Source organism: Necator americanus, chromosome IV, assembly GCF_031761385.1.
Source record: "Necator americanus strain Aroian chromosome IV, whole genome shotgun sequence".
In the NCBI taxonomy this organism is placed as follows: Eukaryota; Metazoa; Nematoda; class Chromadorea; order Rhabditida; family Ancylostomatidae; genus Necator; species Necator americanus.
In genome coordinates this window covers 19,543,338-19,561,957 of record NC_087374.1, presented here as the reverse complement: position 1 = coordinate 19,561,957, position 18,620 = coordinate 19,543,338, and the positions used below count along the sequence as shown (strand labels likewise).

General features: G+C 40.1%; 4 protein-coding genes across 5 annotated transcripts; 1 reads left to right on the top strand and 3 right to left on the bottom strand.

Moving 5' to 3' along the window:
* Positions 1-890: 890 nt before the first annotated feature.
* RB195_001959 (uncharacterized protein) lies at positions 891-8,972 on the bottom strand (the record flags this gene model as incomplete). Of its 2 annotated transcripts, XM_064198978.1 has the most annotated exons (6): positions 891-926; positions 989-1,030; positions 1,105-1,172; positions 2,821-2,907; positions 7,101-7,221; positions 8,904-8,972. In XM_064198978.1, 6 exons carry the CDS (start codon positions 8,970-8,972, stop codon positions 891-893), a joined length of 423 nt encoding a protein of 140 aa, XP_064054859.1. The 2 variants fall into 2 exon arrangements, with proteins under 2 accessions (XP_064054859.1, XP_064054860.1); XM_064198979.1 differs by lacking the exon at positions 1,105-1,172 and having other exon boundaries at positions 7,101-7,140; positions 8,932-8,972.
* Positions 8,973-12,139: 3,167 nt separating this feature from the next.
* RB195_001958 (uncharacterized protein) lies at positions 12,140-12,797 on the bottom strand (the record flags this gene model as incomplete). The annotated part of the gene is made up of 3 exons (XM_013444620.2): positions 12,140-12,211; positions 12,474-12,614; positions 12,687-12,797. The coding sequence occupies 3 exons, from the start codon at positions 12,795-12,797 to the stop codon at positions 12,140-12,142; spliced, it is 324 nt and encodes a 107-aa protein (XP_013300074.2).
* Positions 12,798-14,435: 1,638 nt separating this feature from the next.
* RB195_001957 (uncharacterized protein) lies at positions 14,436-14,706 on the top strand (the record flags this gene model as incomplete). Its single annotated transcript, XM_064198977.1, has 2 exons — positions 14,436-14,588; positions 14,647-14,706. The coding sequence occupies 2 exons, from the start codon at positions 14,436-14,438 to the stop codon at positions 14,704-14,706; spliced, it is 213 nt and encodes a 70-aa protein (XP_064054858.1).
* A 1,002-nt stretch (positions 14,707-15,708) lies between these two features.
* Positions 15,709-18,117, bottom strand: RB195_001956 (uncharacterized protein; the record flags this gene model as incomplete). The annotated part of the gene is made up of 9 exons (XM_064198976.1): positions 15,709-15,789; positions 15,933-16,066; positions 16,343-16,427; positions 16,523-16,687; positions 16,774-16,830; positions 16,900-17,072; positions 17,468-17,652; positions 17,775-17,917; positions 18,022-18,117. 9 exons carry the CDS (start codon positions 18,115-18,117, stop codon positions 15,709-15,711), a joined length of 1,119 nt encoding a protein of 372 aa, XP_064054857.1.
* Between the last annotated feature and the right edge of the window lie 503 nt (positions 18,118-18,620).

Sequence of the window (18,620 nt, the reverse complement as noted above, 5' to 3'; positions counted from 1 at the left end):
AGAAATTTTCAACGACAGTAGATTATGGTATGGATAACTCCAAACTACAAAAATGCGCTTCTTTCGCATCCGTAGACGTTCCGTACCTGCACCCAGGACTACACTAACTTTTCTCACCTATAAACGACGTAAATTCAAAATAATTCGTCCCAAGACTGTACTGACTGGGACTGGTTACTGAGATGGAGAGAGCTCTGTTAAAATTCCTCATATTATCATAACTTTGTAGTCCTGAACCAGGGAGCTAAGGAAATCTTTAAAAAAATTAAGGAGAAGAAGAACCTCATTCAGAACCTCAGTAAAATGTGAATAGGAGCGATTGAGTAGGTTGACCTAAGATTCTACGGAGAGGATCACGAGGTTCACCGTCCATAGGTGAGAATGATTCGGTTGGTTGGGATGAAACGACGTATAAGAATTTCTGCCAAACATTTTCGAAGAATTAGGTTGTACAGGAAATTTCCTCCTTTTTTCAAAATCTGCTGATTGAAATGAGCGTCAAAAAATTAGCTTAGCAAATGATCACGATGCATGTAATAATTATAATTCACTCCTTTTTCATTTAATTCATCTTCGACGCACAGAGCACAAATACAAAAATGTACTGCAATCGTTTCAGCGGTCCTCACAATTCGAATAAAAAGACAGAAATGTCGGGAAATATCAGTTTCTATCAATACGAGATTCGATTTAAAATTTTGTCGGTGAGAACGACAATTTTTCCTCTCCTACGCACGAAAATGATAATGCAAAGAAGAAGGAAATTTTCGAGTAATACATAACCCTTCTCCAAAAACTAGACCTTAACCAGTCTTACGAGGAAACCTTTATCTCAGTTTTACAAAATAATGAATGGAATTTACTCCTTAACTTTGTATGTTGCTCGCAGTTTACGGTTGCATACACAGTGAAGTGGCCAGTCCCATCTAAGCAAAAAGTGTGCGAGACATTGAATTACCTTCATAACACAACCGCCTGAAGTTCTTACCCCATCATAGCTCCGTTCTTGAACTTTATGGTCCGCACATACCTGGAAAAACTGATAGAAACTCAGTACTTGTTAGGGTCATGTAATTTCTACAGAGCACCACATCCACATGTTACTTTTTTAGAGAAGACCTTCAGGTTGCATGACTGCAGTTCTGATGAATGATGATGTGCAATGTTCAAAACTGAAAGAGCGGCAGACAACTTTCACAGTTTCTCTGCACAGACAAACAGACACAGAGACACACAAACATCCAAAGATTTCCTTGACTGCATAAAAATAGCAGATCACGCCAGAGAACAAAATGCAGGTGGAAAATTATAAGAGACTGGTTGGGATGGGGGAACGTACAACGCTGGTTGCATCAACTAAATGTGTGTGGAAGCCAGCACAATCATCTTTTCTATTCCATGCATTCTTGGCTTAGTGACTAATAATCGGGCTCCAGGCGACGTTGAATCAAGGGTATGTCCACCAACAGAGCCCGTGCATAGATTTTATTGCACCTTCATTTCTTATGACTAACCTATACGCAAACGAACGAAGGGCGATTCTGTGCAGCGGAGATCCCACTTTCTGCGTTCGTCAAAAATTCAAAAGAACCAAGTGTACAGCAGATGGAATATTAACTTGCATCTGAACAGGAAATAGCAGACAGCTAACAGAGAGTCGTAAGCTGTCCGCTTCAGTGCGTTTACGCAAAGCCGAACCATTCAAAACAATTGGCGGCAAGCGTTAGGCCGTGATATAATAGAAGTCCAAAGCCTTTTACCCATACAAAATGCAGCGAACCGCAAAGTACAATCCATCGGCAAAAGAGCAAATTTGCTGATGGAATCAAAAAAAAGCGGTGGGGACATTTGGTGCTTTTATGCAGAATGTTGGCCTATTATTCACGGAATAGTCGTGACAAAGACTGCTGATCCGCATTTCCACGCCTGACAACCACGAGAGTAATGCGAATTATTCTAATGGAAAATAGAAATTTCGAGTGAAATCCTATTGGTTTTAACTAGTGGAATTATTTCTCACGAAAGGTCAACAGAACCACAACTAAATACCTGTTCTTGACAGAAACTAGTTCTGTCACCGAAGTGCACTCATGGATCAGCGAACACCTAAGATGCTGAAAGCGAAAATTGCAGAACGGCAGTCTCTTCAGTTAGTTGTGTTCTTTTCGACGGTCAAAGAAGTTGCCGCAAATTTTTTAAATGAGCTGCTTTCCGTTCCGTAGATGTTCTTAAGGAAGCAACCTCAAAGAGCAAAAGAAGACCAGAGGAGGCGGCCCCCAGGAAACATGAAAGGCAAAACAGCAGTAAAAAATTTTTATATGAAGCAAAACCTCTCATAAGAGAGAACTTCTTGGATAAAAATCTGAGAAGTTTATGTTGGTCTATTTGCTCCGAATTCCATTCTGCCGGTCACAAGCGCAATATTTGTAGCCGACACTCTAGTGGCTAACAATGAACGTAAAAAATGCTGAAAGCATGGAAGGTTTTAAAAAAAAAGAATATTACTACTTAGAGGCTGACTTTAATGGAATTAACTTTCAGAGAAAGAGAAAAAGGTTGTGGAAAGGAAAAGGAGAAAACCGAACTAGATAAATTAGTTTTTACGGCGGCCATAAGTTCAGATGTTAGGTGTGGAAAAGCGTTGAATCTGGAACAGTCCATCTAAAGCCCACTTTTTCCTCGTGAGAATACCTTCGCAACTGTTTAAGAGTGGGAAAGAATTCGAAAGAAAGAGAAGAAAAGTACAATTGTCTCAGCGGAGTCAAATGTTCCGCTCCACTTCAACGCTTTAAATGGATGTGCGTGTCTTACAACGCTCACCTTCACTTTTTCTGGATACTGTATCTCTTCCGTGGTGACTATTACGAATGAAAGTGAAAGAAGCCTTCCTTCTTGATTTGCAGGTGACTGTAATTGAAACTGCGCTATCGATAAATGCACAAAATTAAACAGAGAAAGCAACGGATTAAAAGTGCAGATTTCATGACCTGTTGATCACTGTACGACGACTACCGCAGCAAGGTAGCGCTGAAACTTTTCGTTATCAACCGCTTCACAACCACTCAGGTGGATCGATGCAGTCGCTTTGCAATGAGGTTATGCGCTCATCCGTTGGTTAGTATGAGTGGTAACAACTAAACAGCAGCAATTTGCTGATGTTCGCCTACTTCACAGCGATTTTTCCAAGTGTGTCGAAAATATGGACAGTTCATAGGAAGCTCCGATGTCTTGTCTTTGTATGAAGAAACTTCAGTAGCCTTTAATTGATACCAATTATAATGTACACATACACAGCCGCAAAAACGCCCTGTCGCAAAAAACGCAATGTATTCAAATCTCCAAAAGAATCCTCCGAAAACCAAGGAATTCTTTCATTTTACTGTGGAATACACTCACTAACGCTGTTAATAAGAAACACAAACAATTTTAAAAAATTAATTTATCAATTTTTAAATTAATTAATGCTTTCGGATAGATTATCGAAACTGAAATTTCCCACCAGAGCAGTTAGGGACCGGAAAGTAGTTTCAGTGAATTAGTGTGAAAATGTGCAACACTTATCAGGAATTCAGAAGCGGATGAGAACAACGGCACTCCGAGCCAACAGTGCGCGCACAATGTGTGCACAAAACATGAACACGGGAGAGGGAAACCTTTTTTTCAGACGTGTTCCCGCAGGTGTACTGGATTGGGGTAGTCTGGTTGGCACGATCTCAAGCCCTGAGCAATTGAGCGACTAAGCGACAGCGATTAAAGTGGGACCTTGATCGTCTCTACAGCCCAACTGCTAAAAGCAAGGGTCACACCTTGATCGTAGCTAGTAGCTTCATCGCACCATTTCGAGCTTAGCAGCTATACCCTGATTCACCGGGCTTCGGGTCGTTTCGACTCGACTGTAGCTGGTACCTCAGATTCCTGGATTCGTAGGAGAACTTGCCTTCTCATCGCAGTATGTCTGTAGTACGCTTATGATTTCCTTAGTTGTCACTGAAAAGATCCGATCGTCGAAAATTCTCCCACGACATTCTCTCTAAGAAAATATATTAGGTTGGTGCAAAAGAAATGCAGGTTTTTTTATTAGTTTCAAATTTTTTTTTGATAAACTAAGGCTTTTTACGAGGTACTATACATTGTTGGAAAGCTTATTATATGAGTTTTCTAAATATGTATATGGAATTTAATTCAAGTCGCTTTTTTTAAAAATAATTTATTTTTAATTTTCGGATGTCTAATCGCTATTCTCGACAAATTTACTTCTACGAGTTCAAACTGGGCCGGACTGCCGCTCAAACCGCACGAAATATCAAAAAGTATGGGGCCAGGAAGTATCAACGAATGCACAGTTCAACGTTGGTTCCAAAAGTTTCGTGCCGGCAACACCAGCCTCGAAGACGAACCACATGGCAGCCGTCCACAAATACTTGATAACTTTTCTGAACCTTTCTGAACCCGGGTGAAACAATAACAGCAGAAAAGTACTGCCAGAAAATCGACGAAATGGACCAGAAACTACGACGTTTATGCCCGGTATTGATCAATAGAAAAGGAGCAATCTTACTTCATGACAACGCTAGACATCACGTCTCATTGATAACACGGCAAAAGCTGCATGAACTGAACTATGAAACTCTGGATCATCCACCATACTCGCCAGACCTTTCGCCCACTGACTTTCACTTTTTCAAGCATAACTGATAACTGATAACTGCTTGATAACTTCTTGCTGGAGAAACACTTCAGAAACCAAAAAGATGCAGGAACTGCCTTCGATGAGCTCATCGCTTCCAGAACCCCAGACTTCTATGATATTGGCATTAAGAAGCTCGTTTCTCGTTGGCAAAAGTGCGTTAATTGTAATGGAGATTACATTGATTAAATAAATTTTGTTAGGTCTGAGTTATATTAATTTAGATTTTAGGTAGAAAAACCTGCATTTCTTTTGCACCAACCTAATATTACTACTGACGAGTGTTGTTTTTGCAGTTGAAAAATCGACTGCAGTGGGAGCCATCTACGTAAGTGCTGTGGTTGTCTAGCGTGATCAGCAGCTAATATGTACATTCACATTCCTCACTTTTTTGTATTTGTTCTTATTGTTTCATTTATTCTATTTTCATTTTATTACTATTTTAAACCAATTATCTCAATTTCTATTCAACTTCAGAACATCATATCAAACAGAATACAAGTAGAAATCCTAATAATTGACAAGTTTGCTGCGGTATTTTCGAAAACAGCTTCCAGAACAAAAGAGAAAAACTTAAAATTACTGGTTCAACTAATGAGTAACTATTTTTGATTTTATAACTACCAGAGTTATTCAAAATTACGTAAGTAATTGTTTATAGGAGTTCACATGCATGTCGAAAGTCGCAACGAGATTCGATAGATGCTCCACTCTTCTTTTTGTGCATTTGTTTACATTTACTTACTTATTTGCTTGCTTGATATGCCGCGCAGTTGTGCCGTAACATTAGAATTGAAAAGAGCCTGTAAAAAGTGGCGGAATATCACTAGAACGACGACAAGTTAAATCTCCGACACAAATATACCATTACCCCGGCAAGGTTAGTAACTACACCCTACACATTTGCCCTCTAAAATACAACAAACGCGACAGGACCAGCGGGCCGCCAAACTGCACACCTTATTCAGATCCGACGCAAGAAATTACCGTTGACAAAGAACCCAGAAATAAACAGTTTTAGCACATACGGCGCCGTCAAATCTAGCTAATTTACGAGAATTATGGTAATAACTGTCCCTTCAAAATGAAGTGCAAAGGGTTCAATTTCAAGAATCTGAAATGTTATCACCGCTGTTGCTGACAGCGAAGGTATTCGAGCGAGAACGACAGCCAACGTTTCCCTGCCAAGACCACTGCCATGCCATCACTCTGAGAAAACAACAAACGAGTAAAAATTGAAGGTATCAGGTCTGCAGCGGAAGAAAAAGAGAAAAATAAATGAAGAGGCTATTGGCGAACGTTCTGACACAGCATATTTTTATAATTATGCTTGCAATTCGCTATCGGAGCCGACAACATCGAATCTATTAATTTACACCGCCAACGTGTTCACCACATTTATGTAGAGGACGTAAAAGGAGGACGAAGACTATATGCACTGGGAAATCGTACATTTTTCAGCCTTAAAAACTTGCTTTAACAGATTTTTCCTTGACATTCTCTGTTTCTGCACTGAACCAAATAAGAGAAAGTTGCCGAGGTTTTTCTTTACATTTACAATGGCCGCATCATACACAATACACACATTATCTACTATTCTATAATGTTGCGATTTTGTTACATATACCACTCTATTTTGAAATTACTATTCCTATTTGATCCGAAATAACTTCGGAGTTCTTCCGAGCAAAAAAAAAAGAAGTAACTCTAAGAAGCGGAAAACAAATCAGAATTTCTACGGAACAAAAACGGACGAAATGTGCAACAAACGGTCTCATGAGGGAACCACAAAGGTTCACATCTTCATGGGAAAAGCATGGATGTAGCGGAGCCCAAGATTTCACACTACATACATACTTTCGAGACCCTGTTGTGGATTGGTCACAAATAATCCAGGAAATGGGATTGGAAAAGATATTTATATAGGAAAAACATAGTCATCAAATCCATGAGCGAGGAAGAGATTTTGAAAAAAAAAACTAACGAAAAAAAGAAAGATTAGCAGTTTAAAAGTAACATATTTCGTTCTAGAACAAATTTCGAGAACGAGGTGAAGAAATCGGGTAAATTCGCCTGCCACAAGTGGAGCCGATTACCCCGCAGATGATAGGCGCATGACGACGAACGCTGAGTATAGCGCTATTAGTGTCGCCAATTATGGATGGCGAACAATCGCAAACGTGGACGCGAAACCATTGCCACTTTTGTCGCAAACCGTTGCTATAGCGATCCATTGCATTTAATTCCATACTCTCTCACGTACACACCACAGCACACTACACTGCAGTTTAAATCGCTAGTTCATTAATCCGTATCATCGTAAATCGTAGCGCTCGTATTATCCTTGCTAAGCGCAAATCCTATAGCAATAAATGTGAGGGCGATGGAATCTGCGAAGTTATGGACTGCTCACCCAAAACCTTTCGTTGTCGGGAACACTTGAACAATAACACCTGGAACAACCGGAAAAATCCAAGAGTGTTTGAAAGATGTAGAATGATAATTCCCCAGACACGTTCTAGACAAACCGATGCCTGAAAATGAGGTCGAAGGGGGCACATTCGTTTTCACAAAAAACAAAGTTGTGAGTCGATTTGGCCCATACATATTTTGCTTATTGCTGAAGTGCACCGTGCGAATAACTTGGACTGTGCGTTAAACAGTTATTGCTGGTCTTGAAATAACAAGTAAAGAAGGGGTGCAAGTTCAAAAAGGGACCTGCTGGATAAAAAGACATTAGAGGGAAGGCTTCAACATGTTTCTGAGATATACGGTGAGAATACGATCCACTATCATGAAGCTAAGGAAAATTGGCACTCATTAGCAATGTTTTGTACTCTCACCTCCTCTGTGATGGTATTCTGCCTTTCTTTATTTGCAAGAATTCTCAGAAGAAATTTTCAGAAGAAAGAAAATTCAAAATGCAATTCAGTAGAAGTTTTGGGTCAACTCTCAACAACGCGCAACACTTTGGTAGGCCAAATCAAGTGTTTCACCCATGCTAAGATAATCTACATTGATTTCCATGGAGGTGCGACTATCTTCATCTGAGTCACTCGAAAACAAAATCTCTTCTAAGTGGATAAATCTTCCAGATAAACAAAATCTGGATAAAGTGCCCGGCGTCTATCAATCAGTTTGGGATGCGCCACTACGTTCACTTCAATTCAGAATCGCTTGAGGTTCATGAACGTGTAACTGGCCTATACAATGAATTGAGAGGGCTAGCCGATGTGTCAAGTCAGTGTTTTTATCAGACAAGACTGGTACCAATTTATCGACCCCGGGGAGATAAAAGGCTTGGTTGGCTCTGGGACTTAATCGAACCTCCGATTGATCATGCCGCAGCCACAGAAGAACCTCCCACCGACTGCGCTGCACCCGCCTCTCTTTCATACACATAAATACTGGATCGCATCCGCTACTACGTGCACTCACGCGCTCCAGTTTATGAATACACAAGCAACGAAAAAGTGTTGCTGTAAACTGGTCCTTCTCAATCAAAAATGATATCCTTGACCTCATTCATAAAAGAAGTTCTGAGAAAGTATTCAATGCAGTTATCCATGGCAGATCAAAAACGACAGGATAACGGATCTCGAACGATTTGTCTAGCCGTATATATGTATATATATATATATATATATATATATATATATATATATATATATATATATATATATATATATATACCAGTTTGAACGTCCGGCTAAAGCCCGACTTCAGACTTCCTGTGGTGTTCGCTTCGCTCCCCCTCACTAATCAAAAAAATTAACAGTAGTGGCATTTTCTGTAAAATTGGACTTGTGTATCTCCAACAACCTTTCTTCCTTTTTATATTATAACTAAAAGCGAAAGATTTCATAGTCTTTTTTCTCAACGCGTCAGTTCTACATTTGGAGAACACTCGAACTTCAGCTTCAAATACTCCTCCGGTTTCTATATAATATAGACACAATTCTAAAACATCACTTGAAATATGGGTTTTCCTCCTGTTTTCAACAAACAGTTATCAAAGAAGGATGTTTTAGCATAAAATGACGTGAAAGACATCTTCTTACCGATAAAGATTACGTTCCACGTCACCCAGTCGCCACGGATATGAAACGGCTGCGACTATCTATCTTTTGCGTCATGCAAACGAAGTTATTGAGCACTGTTTCGAAGCCGGTGGACCTGTCGCACCTCCTTCTATAGATATCTGGCGCTGGCGCACCAATCCGACGCCAGTGGACCCGTCGCACCCTATTTTATAGCTTCCTAGCGTCGGGGCACCAGCTAACATCTTGCGTTGTGAGATCTCATTCGCCTTGGTGACAGTCTTTAAGAACGGGGTGGTTTACCAACCCCGCTAGTCGGTGAAACTGGTCAGTTGTTTTCCTTTTAAGGTCTTGCGTTGTGTACTTGGAGCAATAGAGGAGGTTGGCGAGGAGAGAGGAGGAGTTTGATGGGATGTGCATGGTATCAAAGACCTCGAACCATTTTCAGGCCTTTGAAAAAGACGAGTTTGTCGAAACGTCAGGCCAATAAAAAAGTTTCACCTAAACCTCGTTGGCATAACAAGAAAACATAAATACACTATCAAATGCCGAGGTTTCAAGAAGAGAGGACTTGGAAATCATGATATATATATATGTATATATATATATATATATCATGCTATATAATTAGTCGGTGTGTGTGTGTTTGTTTGTTTGTTTGTTTGTCTGTGTGTCACGGAAATACTCCATAATGATGCAAAACTCTGCACCGGTGAGGTGCCGAACCATCGACATGCACCTGATATTCGAGCACTCTACCCTTTTACCATTGTACCAAACTCTACTGTATGTATGTTGGCTTTGATAAGTTAGTTTCTCTCATATGTTAGTGAAGTAAATAAACTTTTATGTTAATGTTTACTTCCAAATTTGCTGGCTTTCATGCTTTATAATAACGGGCTTATTCTGTCACGTGTGTGCATCTCTGTATGTGTGTGTCTTAGTCAAGAAATTCCGAAGAGTTGGAGACGAATACTAAGGCGTCGATTTGGTGCGCTGGAACCTCAACGCGGTAAAATTGTGTGAAACGGGTAATACGGCGTCGAATTCCTGCCCCGGAGCCAGATAGCTGTAAAATAGGGAGGGACGGGTCCCATTGGGTTGAAATGGTGCGTCGGTGCCAGGAAGCTATAGAGTGGGGAGAGACGGGTTCCACTGCGTCGATTTGGTGCGCGGGAGCCCCAACGCGGTAGAATGCGTTTCTATAGTTCTTTTACATATCTTTTTCCCAGCATTTCTCCTGATGCTACTAACATCCTTGAAAAAGAGGAAACACGCGTTCGAACGACTCATCAAATGCGATACATAGTAACCAACAGTTTACGCGATCTGACATGAGACGTTATTTTTATCGCTACGATAGTGATATTCACGTTATTCCATATTAGCAATCATTCTTTGCTATTAGTTGAGAATAGAGGAGACTCATAATTCGAATAATGTTTCCAAATCGTGGAGGTTTGAGAGAAACATAGATGTAAAATTAAGCTGGATTGCTCTCCAATTATAGAACTGAGCGTTTAGGGAAAAACCATAAAATCTTCCATCCATGCTTAAATTTTCGGGTAAAAAAATTGAAGAGAGCGTTGATAGAAAAAAGCAATTATAGTTTTCCAGAAATATGTAGTCGCTACTGTTATTTCTGTTATTTCTTATTGATCGGTGAAGGCGAGCGAAGCGAACAACAAAATAAGCCTGAAGTCCTGCTTTAGCCGGACGTTCAAGCTTATATATATATATATATATATATATATATATATATATACGAGTGTTCGTGTGCTGTATGTGGTGTGGGTGGGGTGTTGTGTGTGTATGTAACGAAAATGTACACACATTCAAATGTGTATGTGGTGTGCACATTACACAGGTGGATTGGAAGTTTCTGTTTAGTGCGTTGAAAAATCACAAAGTTATCGCATTCTCTTTGGAAACATTTCTTTTGTAACTTTCAAAATTTCGTTGCAGACAAAACATGTTATGGGGTTGAAGGTAAAATTAAGGATGATAAAGAAGGAAAGAAGAATTTATTGTGAAAATTTGTTATAAAAATTTGTCTAATCCTCGCATTAGATTGAATCCTTGTCTTCCTTTTTTGAATGTTTTCTTTTTCAGTATTTGCACGAAGAATTTTTCTGTTGTTGGTGATTTTCCAACATGAATTATGTTTGCTATTTAGGTCTGTGTGTGTTTGTGTTCTTTTTTTTCTTTGTTAGCAATTGTAAGGTTTCCAGTGCTCCCATTTTTTCATACTGTTGCGGGTAGAAAATTTTTTAGTCTAAATATACGTCAGGCTTTCATCTCTACATCTTTTTTGTAGTGTTTGAGGTGAAATCCTGAACATATTTTTCCCCTGAAAAAAGTGAGGTGGGGTAGGACGGGTCCCACGGCTTTCAACGAGCAGATTGGTGGGCGGCAAAGGTGGGTTTCGTGACAACATCAGGTTGTGCGCCTACGCTGAAAAATACTAAGATTGGTTAGACGGAATCTTCAGCTTCAGACGGATGCACCTATGCCAGAAGAAAGAAAGGTGGGACGGGTTCCACTCCATCTTTCTGTTTTCTGGGTCTCAGATTGCTGCACTTGCGCCGAAAGCAGTAGGATAGTGTGACACGTCTCCAGCGGCGCCACTCAGGCAGGTTCGCTCCAGGAGGCAGTGGAGCGTATCCGGGGGTGCCATGCAGATGTCGCTACCAGAAAGTAGACAAGGGAAAGTTAAACGTTTCCCACGGCGTCGTCGTCATAGTCCGCCAATGCCATAAAGCAGTAAAATGAAGTGAGGCGGTGCAGGAGCTAGCTGTTTACGTGATTTGATGAGAGATCCTCATCTTTATGAGTTCGTTATGAGTATGAAGATGACCTCAACTTTATTTAGTACTACCACACCATTCTATTTTAACTGTTGAGAACGAAGTTGAGAAAAGCTTAGGTGTCATAGCGGTATGGAAAGAGGGAATATCATCCTATAAAATAACGGGTTTCTATCACGTGTGCAAATGTACGTGTGCGTCAAGCGAGACATCGCAGAACACAGAGAGAAAGCTCCAACGGTGTCAAATTGGTGTGCTAGCACGAAACAGAAATATCGGCGAGGAACGCGTTGGAGGCGTTTTGTACTCTTAAAAGAAATTCTTCAATGAATAATAGGAATGAATGCTTGTCGATAATGAATGAGTTCTTGCCACTTGTTGCTTGCAGGTATGTACTTAATTTTCCACACAATCGAATCGCTTTTCATTTATTTGAATATAAATAAATTCACAGGAGATTTCAATAAGACTACTTAAACGTGGACACTGAGGAAGATCGAGTAAATGACTCAATATCACAATAACGAATGATAATAACCAAGCTAAGAAGTTAGCGGGACAGACAGGGATTTATACATGCGAGGAAAATGGACATCTTCGATATTCTACTCGTTGAGATTGAAGGGTATTGCACTTTGCTGCTTATTCCTGAGAATCGCCGTTGGTCCGCTCGTCACCTAGAAAAGGATCATAAAATTATATAAGCAAAGTTGAACAACTTATGACGCAACTTTAACGGAACGTATACACCGTACTGTCGACCGTACTTATCGACAGCCGTGAAGTGCGTTCAAGTGAAGCAAAAGACAGGACAAAAAAACAAATTGGAAAAAAGTGTCAAGAAGAAAAAGTTGAGGCAGACGTGTGGCGGTCAGACGGGCAAAGATCATTTCCGCACTCTTTACTAGAATATTTGAAGAAAGAGAATAGTGCGAGCACCTTTTTGCCACCTTTTCCAAACAATTTAGTCGTGCATGGGGATAGCTGAGCATCAGACGGAGAGCTCATATGTAGTTCCTGTTGAAAGTGACGACGAGTGCGCACAGTGATAGGTGTTTCCTTTTTCGCAGCAGCCATAGCCTGGAATAAATACTTTGATCCTTCTTCTCATTATTGGAGGTGATGTTAAAATTTACATAAAGTAGCACACACTTTCGCTTCTACTGTTTGATTTTGTGAAGATTCCACATTTGACGGAGGTGTATCGCTTGGTCTGGACACGGGAGAGGCAAACTTGTGATCATCAGCAGGGTTAGTATTCATTTTCTTGAATCTGATTATTTCGAGTGTTAGAAACACCGCAAATGATGATATTATCACAACGATGACGAGCGCAATCTTAAGAGAAGGTGAAATTGATGAACGAACTTGCTACTGTAGTATTTCAAATACTATCGTGTACAATAAAAGGAAAGAATCCCGCCATCTCCCGGTAATACAACTACGTACAAGATGCTCGGACTTATTCTCAACCCTAAATTTGTCTCAAGAAAAAAATGGTACTCGTCTAACACCGCATATACTCCTTTCAAACTTTTCAACGAACGACATATCAATTTAAAAGAGTGAAATTTTACAAAATACATGCCTCATCACTAAAAAAAGATGAACAAGTGTGAACAAGAGTGGAAATTACTTTAGTGTTTCTTTTATTCTTATTGGTTTTTCCAAGCATTCGAAGCGGATCTCATTAGTTCATAATCTATCCATTAACCTCTGGAGTTCCGAGAAAAATTAGTTAGGACAGACTTCTTATGTAATGCTTTCAACATTCTTCTTGAAAAAAAAAACTACCAAACATTGCGCAACAATGTTATGTCACATGCTGGCCATGATAACCCTTTCACCGCTTGATGAAATATAGGAAAGAATATAATATTCATATGAGTTACTGCCCTGTTCTAAAACTCAAAATTGCGTGGTAATACGTGATATTCGGAACGCCAACTTCGAGGACGGAAGCTTTCTGTTGTATGAGACAGTATGGACATATGATATCTGACTAATAGCACAACGCTGTGACACTAAAATGTAAAAGAATTCCCGAGACTCGTAGGACAACATGTGAAGAGAAGGAAGTAATTGAGGTATGTTACTTAGTTGGCAAAAGATCCACCAAGAGAGGCAGCAAAAAATTTAAAATCAAAGGCGTCCGGTATATATCAAAACCGTCGCTCCTAAACTAATAAAGAGAAAGTGAGTAGGGTGACGCCCTTATTTTTGCACGCTCTGTCTTTCTCTCTTAGTAACGTTAGCTTACATTTCATAGATTCTCTAAGACTAATGCTTACTTCCGGAAATAAGAACGCCACAGAGTGCCAAACTCCCCAACTACGCTTTACGGAAAAGATGTAGTTGGGGGAACTCAGCGGCGCCCTCATTTCTCGAACCTGTGACTTACTTTTTTTCTCTTAGTAAAATTAGCTTACGTGTCATAGATCCTCCAAGACTAATGCTTTGGCCTTAGGGGCCCGATTGATCTATTTATTTACTTCGAGAAATAAGGGCGCCACTGAGTGCCGATCCCCCCAACGCCCCCCCCCCCCCCCCTCCCCGCAACTACGTCTTATCCCGAAATTGAAAATAGGAATATGTTTGGATCCTAATGTCATGACCAAAAATACCAAGAATGAACACCCAAAAGCGAGGAACAAGCAATTATACAGAGAGTACGTGAGTACTGAATGTGACAGGAACCACAACCAAAGTCCTCGTAAACACCTCAAACAACAATTCAAGGTAACATCGAGAACATCGAACAATCGAACCCAGACCCGGTCAGAATTGTCAGAATTTAAATTCAAAAAATTCCCGCTCGATCCGCACCTGGATGGGCGCGCCTAAATCGCCGCAGTCCACGTCGTGTGAGTTTGCTATTTTTGTAGGGAGTCGGCTGTGGTAATGTGTATCACTTGCATTCATGCTCTCGTTCTGGGGCTATTGACTCCAGCTCACAGAAAAATTCTTTGTCAGCGTGGTTTGCGGTCATTTTACACCTCAGATGCAGACAGCCGATTTCTTCTCAGGTCACATCTGAATACTGTTGCCTTTGAGGTATGAAGGTCATCGCCACTATACTACATAATTAGCATTTTCTCCGTATTCGGTTTAGGCGTCCTTGTTTTTGGAAATGGTGAGATTGCAGGAGTATTTTTTATACCCGATAAGATGAAACCTTTGCCATTCATAGAGTTTGGAATTAGTGCCGTTTATTGGCCTCACACACTCGAGTGTGCTAGCTGTTCTTTTTTACTCAATGAGAGGTTGTCATTGCCACTGTATATAAGAGTTTGGTTCCATGTCGAGTTATTCGGACGAGCTGAATCTAAAACGGTTTGGATTGTCCCGCTTCACCACTCTGCTATTCCAATGAGGAAGATTTTGGTGAGAAACTAGCGGCTAAATAGCTGCATCTTATGAAGGATAGTGTTCTTCCAAATGAACAACACACAATAAGTATTCCAGGAGACAGAACTGCAAAATACAATACTGTTTAGATTAGAATGAAAAGTGAATAATAAAAAATGAGAATGAATTAATGCGATAAAAAGTCCACAAGTGTGTTGTGGTCAAATAGAAAATCTTGAATAATGGGTTTGTTTCTAATCGATACCGAAGCATTTCAACCACCGCAGACGAATTGATTGTCAAAAGTCAAAGTCACTGCCGTATCAATCCACTTGGGATGCGCGAATGCGCTACTGCAATTCGTAATCATTGAGGTTGAACACGTATTAGCCTATACAGTGAATTGCGGGGGCCAGCCGATGATAAAGTCAGTGTTTTTATCTTCGGTTACCAATTTATCGAACCCGTGGGATCAAAGGCTTGGTTTGGATGACCGTGTGGCTACAATGGACCTCTAACCGACTGCGCCACAACCGCCCCATTGCATATGTAAGTGCACGACAATTCCTAATTTCACATCTGGGCCTATCATATTCCTTATTACTCGCTGATCTACTCGCAGCGAAGACCAAAACTGCTGGCAAAGGTCGGGAAGACAGTCTTCGAATATTGTGTTTGGTACCAATCTTACAACAGTACAATAATTGCGAGTAATAAGGTAACAATTAATTACAATAATTTTTATTTCCTTCACATTTGAAAAAAAACGAAACTATCTACAATAAGAACAGACAACTTTATGCAATACGTGCACAGACTCTCACCATCAGCTGTACTGTAATGTTGAGGTGACCCACTGTACTTCGCTTCCTCCAAGGCATTCCTTATTACTGTAGAACACACATGTCTGGAACAAACAGCAATTTCGCCAATGAAACTTTTGAGAGTAACACCCACAGTTAGTGTGCAGTACCGGACGTGGAACGGCGCAGTTTCAGTTATGAATGAAGACGTTTGAATTAAAATTGCTGAAACTGTAGAATTTCAGACCTGTCCATCAGCGACAGCTCGAAGCGGAATTGCTGGTCGTACAGATAAATGATCTCGATTTATCCGTCTCAGCAGGCAAGTCACTGGTGGATGGCCACGTTGAATTCGGCATTCAAGTACTGCTTCGTCAACGCCTGCAACGAATTACTTCTCTATTAGTGCACTTCGCAGCGGGTACGAATAAGGAACACATGAAATAAGTCATTACGTAGGAATGACTTTGTTCGAGAATTTGATAGTAACGTAAATTCAAACGATGAGACTTCTTACGAGATCTGTCGGTTAGACCAAAAGTGAGATTACCAAGAATTATCTCAACATTAGATTTAATGTCTTCCTGAATCAGCTTGTTTCGTTCTTTGGTTCAAGCAGTATTCTAATTTAAAATGCGATTGTCATCATTATTTTACCTAACAAAGGATTCCTTTCGATCCATTGCGGTTCCTGCACACAGAAATCTGTCGCATACAGACAAGGATGGTAGGAGCCTTCGCACTGGAAATGCTTCAGATAAAGACATGATGACACAGCTGATCTATCCGCTCTTTCGATTGCGATTAAAACAACATATAAAAAAGAGAAGAGCTAACCGCATAAACAATGTTGCTAGCAGCATTAATTTTAGCAACAAAGTACCCAAGATGACATCCCTGTATCGCTATTCGTTTTCCTAGCGTAAAATGATGTACGCCTTCGTGTTGGCCGATATATTTACCATCCACGGTTAAAATTTTGCCGGTCCTAGGCTCGATATACTGTAAACGAAGGAGACAATGAAACTGAAGTTTATTTAGTTGTTGTATGCTAAACAAATGTGTTGATAATACATAACGGCGCCTACTTGATCTATGAAGCCTTCAAAATCCTTCCTTTTACCTACAAAGCAGATACCCATACTCTAAAATACGTAAAGGCATTCTTTACTGCGATTAAAAATTAAAATTAAAAAAAAATAGGAGTTCCTTACCTCAGCTTTGTCGGCAACTTCGTCTAAGCCTTGCTGTCGTGCTATCTGTCGAACTTTTGTTTTCGTTAGTGAACCAATAGGAAACATAGCTCTTCTCAGTTGTTCTTGACGTAACGTGCATAAGAAGTAAGTTTGATCCTTAAGTGGATCTGTTCCACACAACAATCGAATGCCTGAAAACATCTACTGCCTGCCGAAAATACGTATGACATTACTATTTTTATTGGTGTTTAATTAGTTTAATGATGATTTTTAGCGGTTCTAACGGCACTACAAACGGCGGAAAACACTGCCAAGTCGGAAATTTAAGATATATGTTGCACCTACGCCATCAGGATAAAGCTCGCGATTGTTCTTGTTTGCATGCTTCGGTAACGATTGCCGAAGCATCCTTGTAACGAATACACCCCCTGAACTATCAAGGCAGTGACCTCCTTTCCAAAAAAATTACTTTTTGACTCGACTAGTAGTTTAGAATTCTCATATAAGAACCATTCTTCTTGCCAATCTTTCAAAAACAGTGTGACACTGGCTCCAACAATGATCGGCCAGCTGTGAAATCGCTAACCTGATCCAGTTTCTCGTTTTTCTTGAAAATCACCCAACGACGTGCTAGCATAATGACCAGTTGCAATAAAATCCGCACCAAGATTTTCGATCACATAATGATGAAGATGTTCAAATTTGATACGGCTGTTACACGCGATATCTGGCACTACTGTTCGTCCGCGACGATAGTTGTCCACCATTTTTCTGAGGTACATTGAGATTGTGTTATTTTGGACGAAATTTGAAATTCGAATCATAGAAGAGTAAAGTAAAGAAACGAAATTGTTTTCCGTCTTAACTTCTATGTTTCAAACAGAATTACTCACATAAATACCTCATTCCAGTATTCTTTGACAAAATTCACTGTAGCAAATGGGATATCCAACTTTTCACAGACTCGTCGCGCATCAGCTTCATCCTTTGTACGTGGACATGTGACACTTCCCTCTTCAACATGATCCCAGTTTATCTAGGAGAGTAATTTCAATCACCATCAGATGCTGTCTCGCCATTTCTTGATGTTAAACTCGAAATAAATCCTAGATCTCGCAATTACAAAATCGAAAATCGGACCATGTAAACGCCAGTGACGTTGAATCCTCTCTTCTTCAATAACCAGGCTGCTACTGCACTGTCTACTCCTCCTGACATCCCTACAGCCACTCTCATTGTAGCCCGAAAAAACGAACCCTCCTTGAATATGCTGGAATCTGTCAGTGAGTAAAAACTACGAATATTCGAGAGAATACAGCAAGGCTCTCTATATGAGATCCTTTTCCAATTCTCTTCACCTTTCGAGGCTAACACTGTAAGGAGGAAGATCCAAATTTTATTATGAATGCTGAGACTATACACATTAAAAGGTAGGACACACTTATCAGTGTTTCTCTCATATGGCTAAAACCACTGCTGCTGCACACCACAGCACATAACGCTCAAGAATACGCCTCATTTTAGATTTATTACAACTAAACAAGTAATACCCGTGTGCATATGAAAACATGAACAAAATCAGAAAGTATCCATTAACTTCTGGTAAACAAACATGACTTTAAAGAATGTAAAATCCCAAAATTAAAACAGCTTATAACAATATTATAACATCCTGAAATACTGAACTACCTATGAAACTACGAACTATCTGAAGTTTTCAACCTACTCAGTCCAAATGC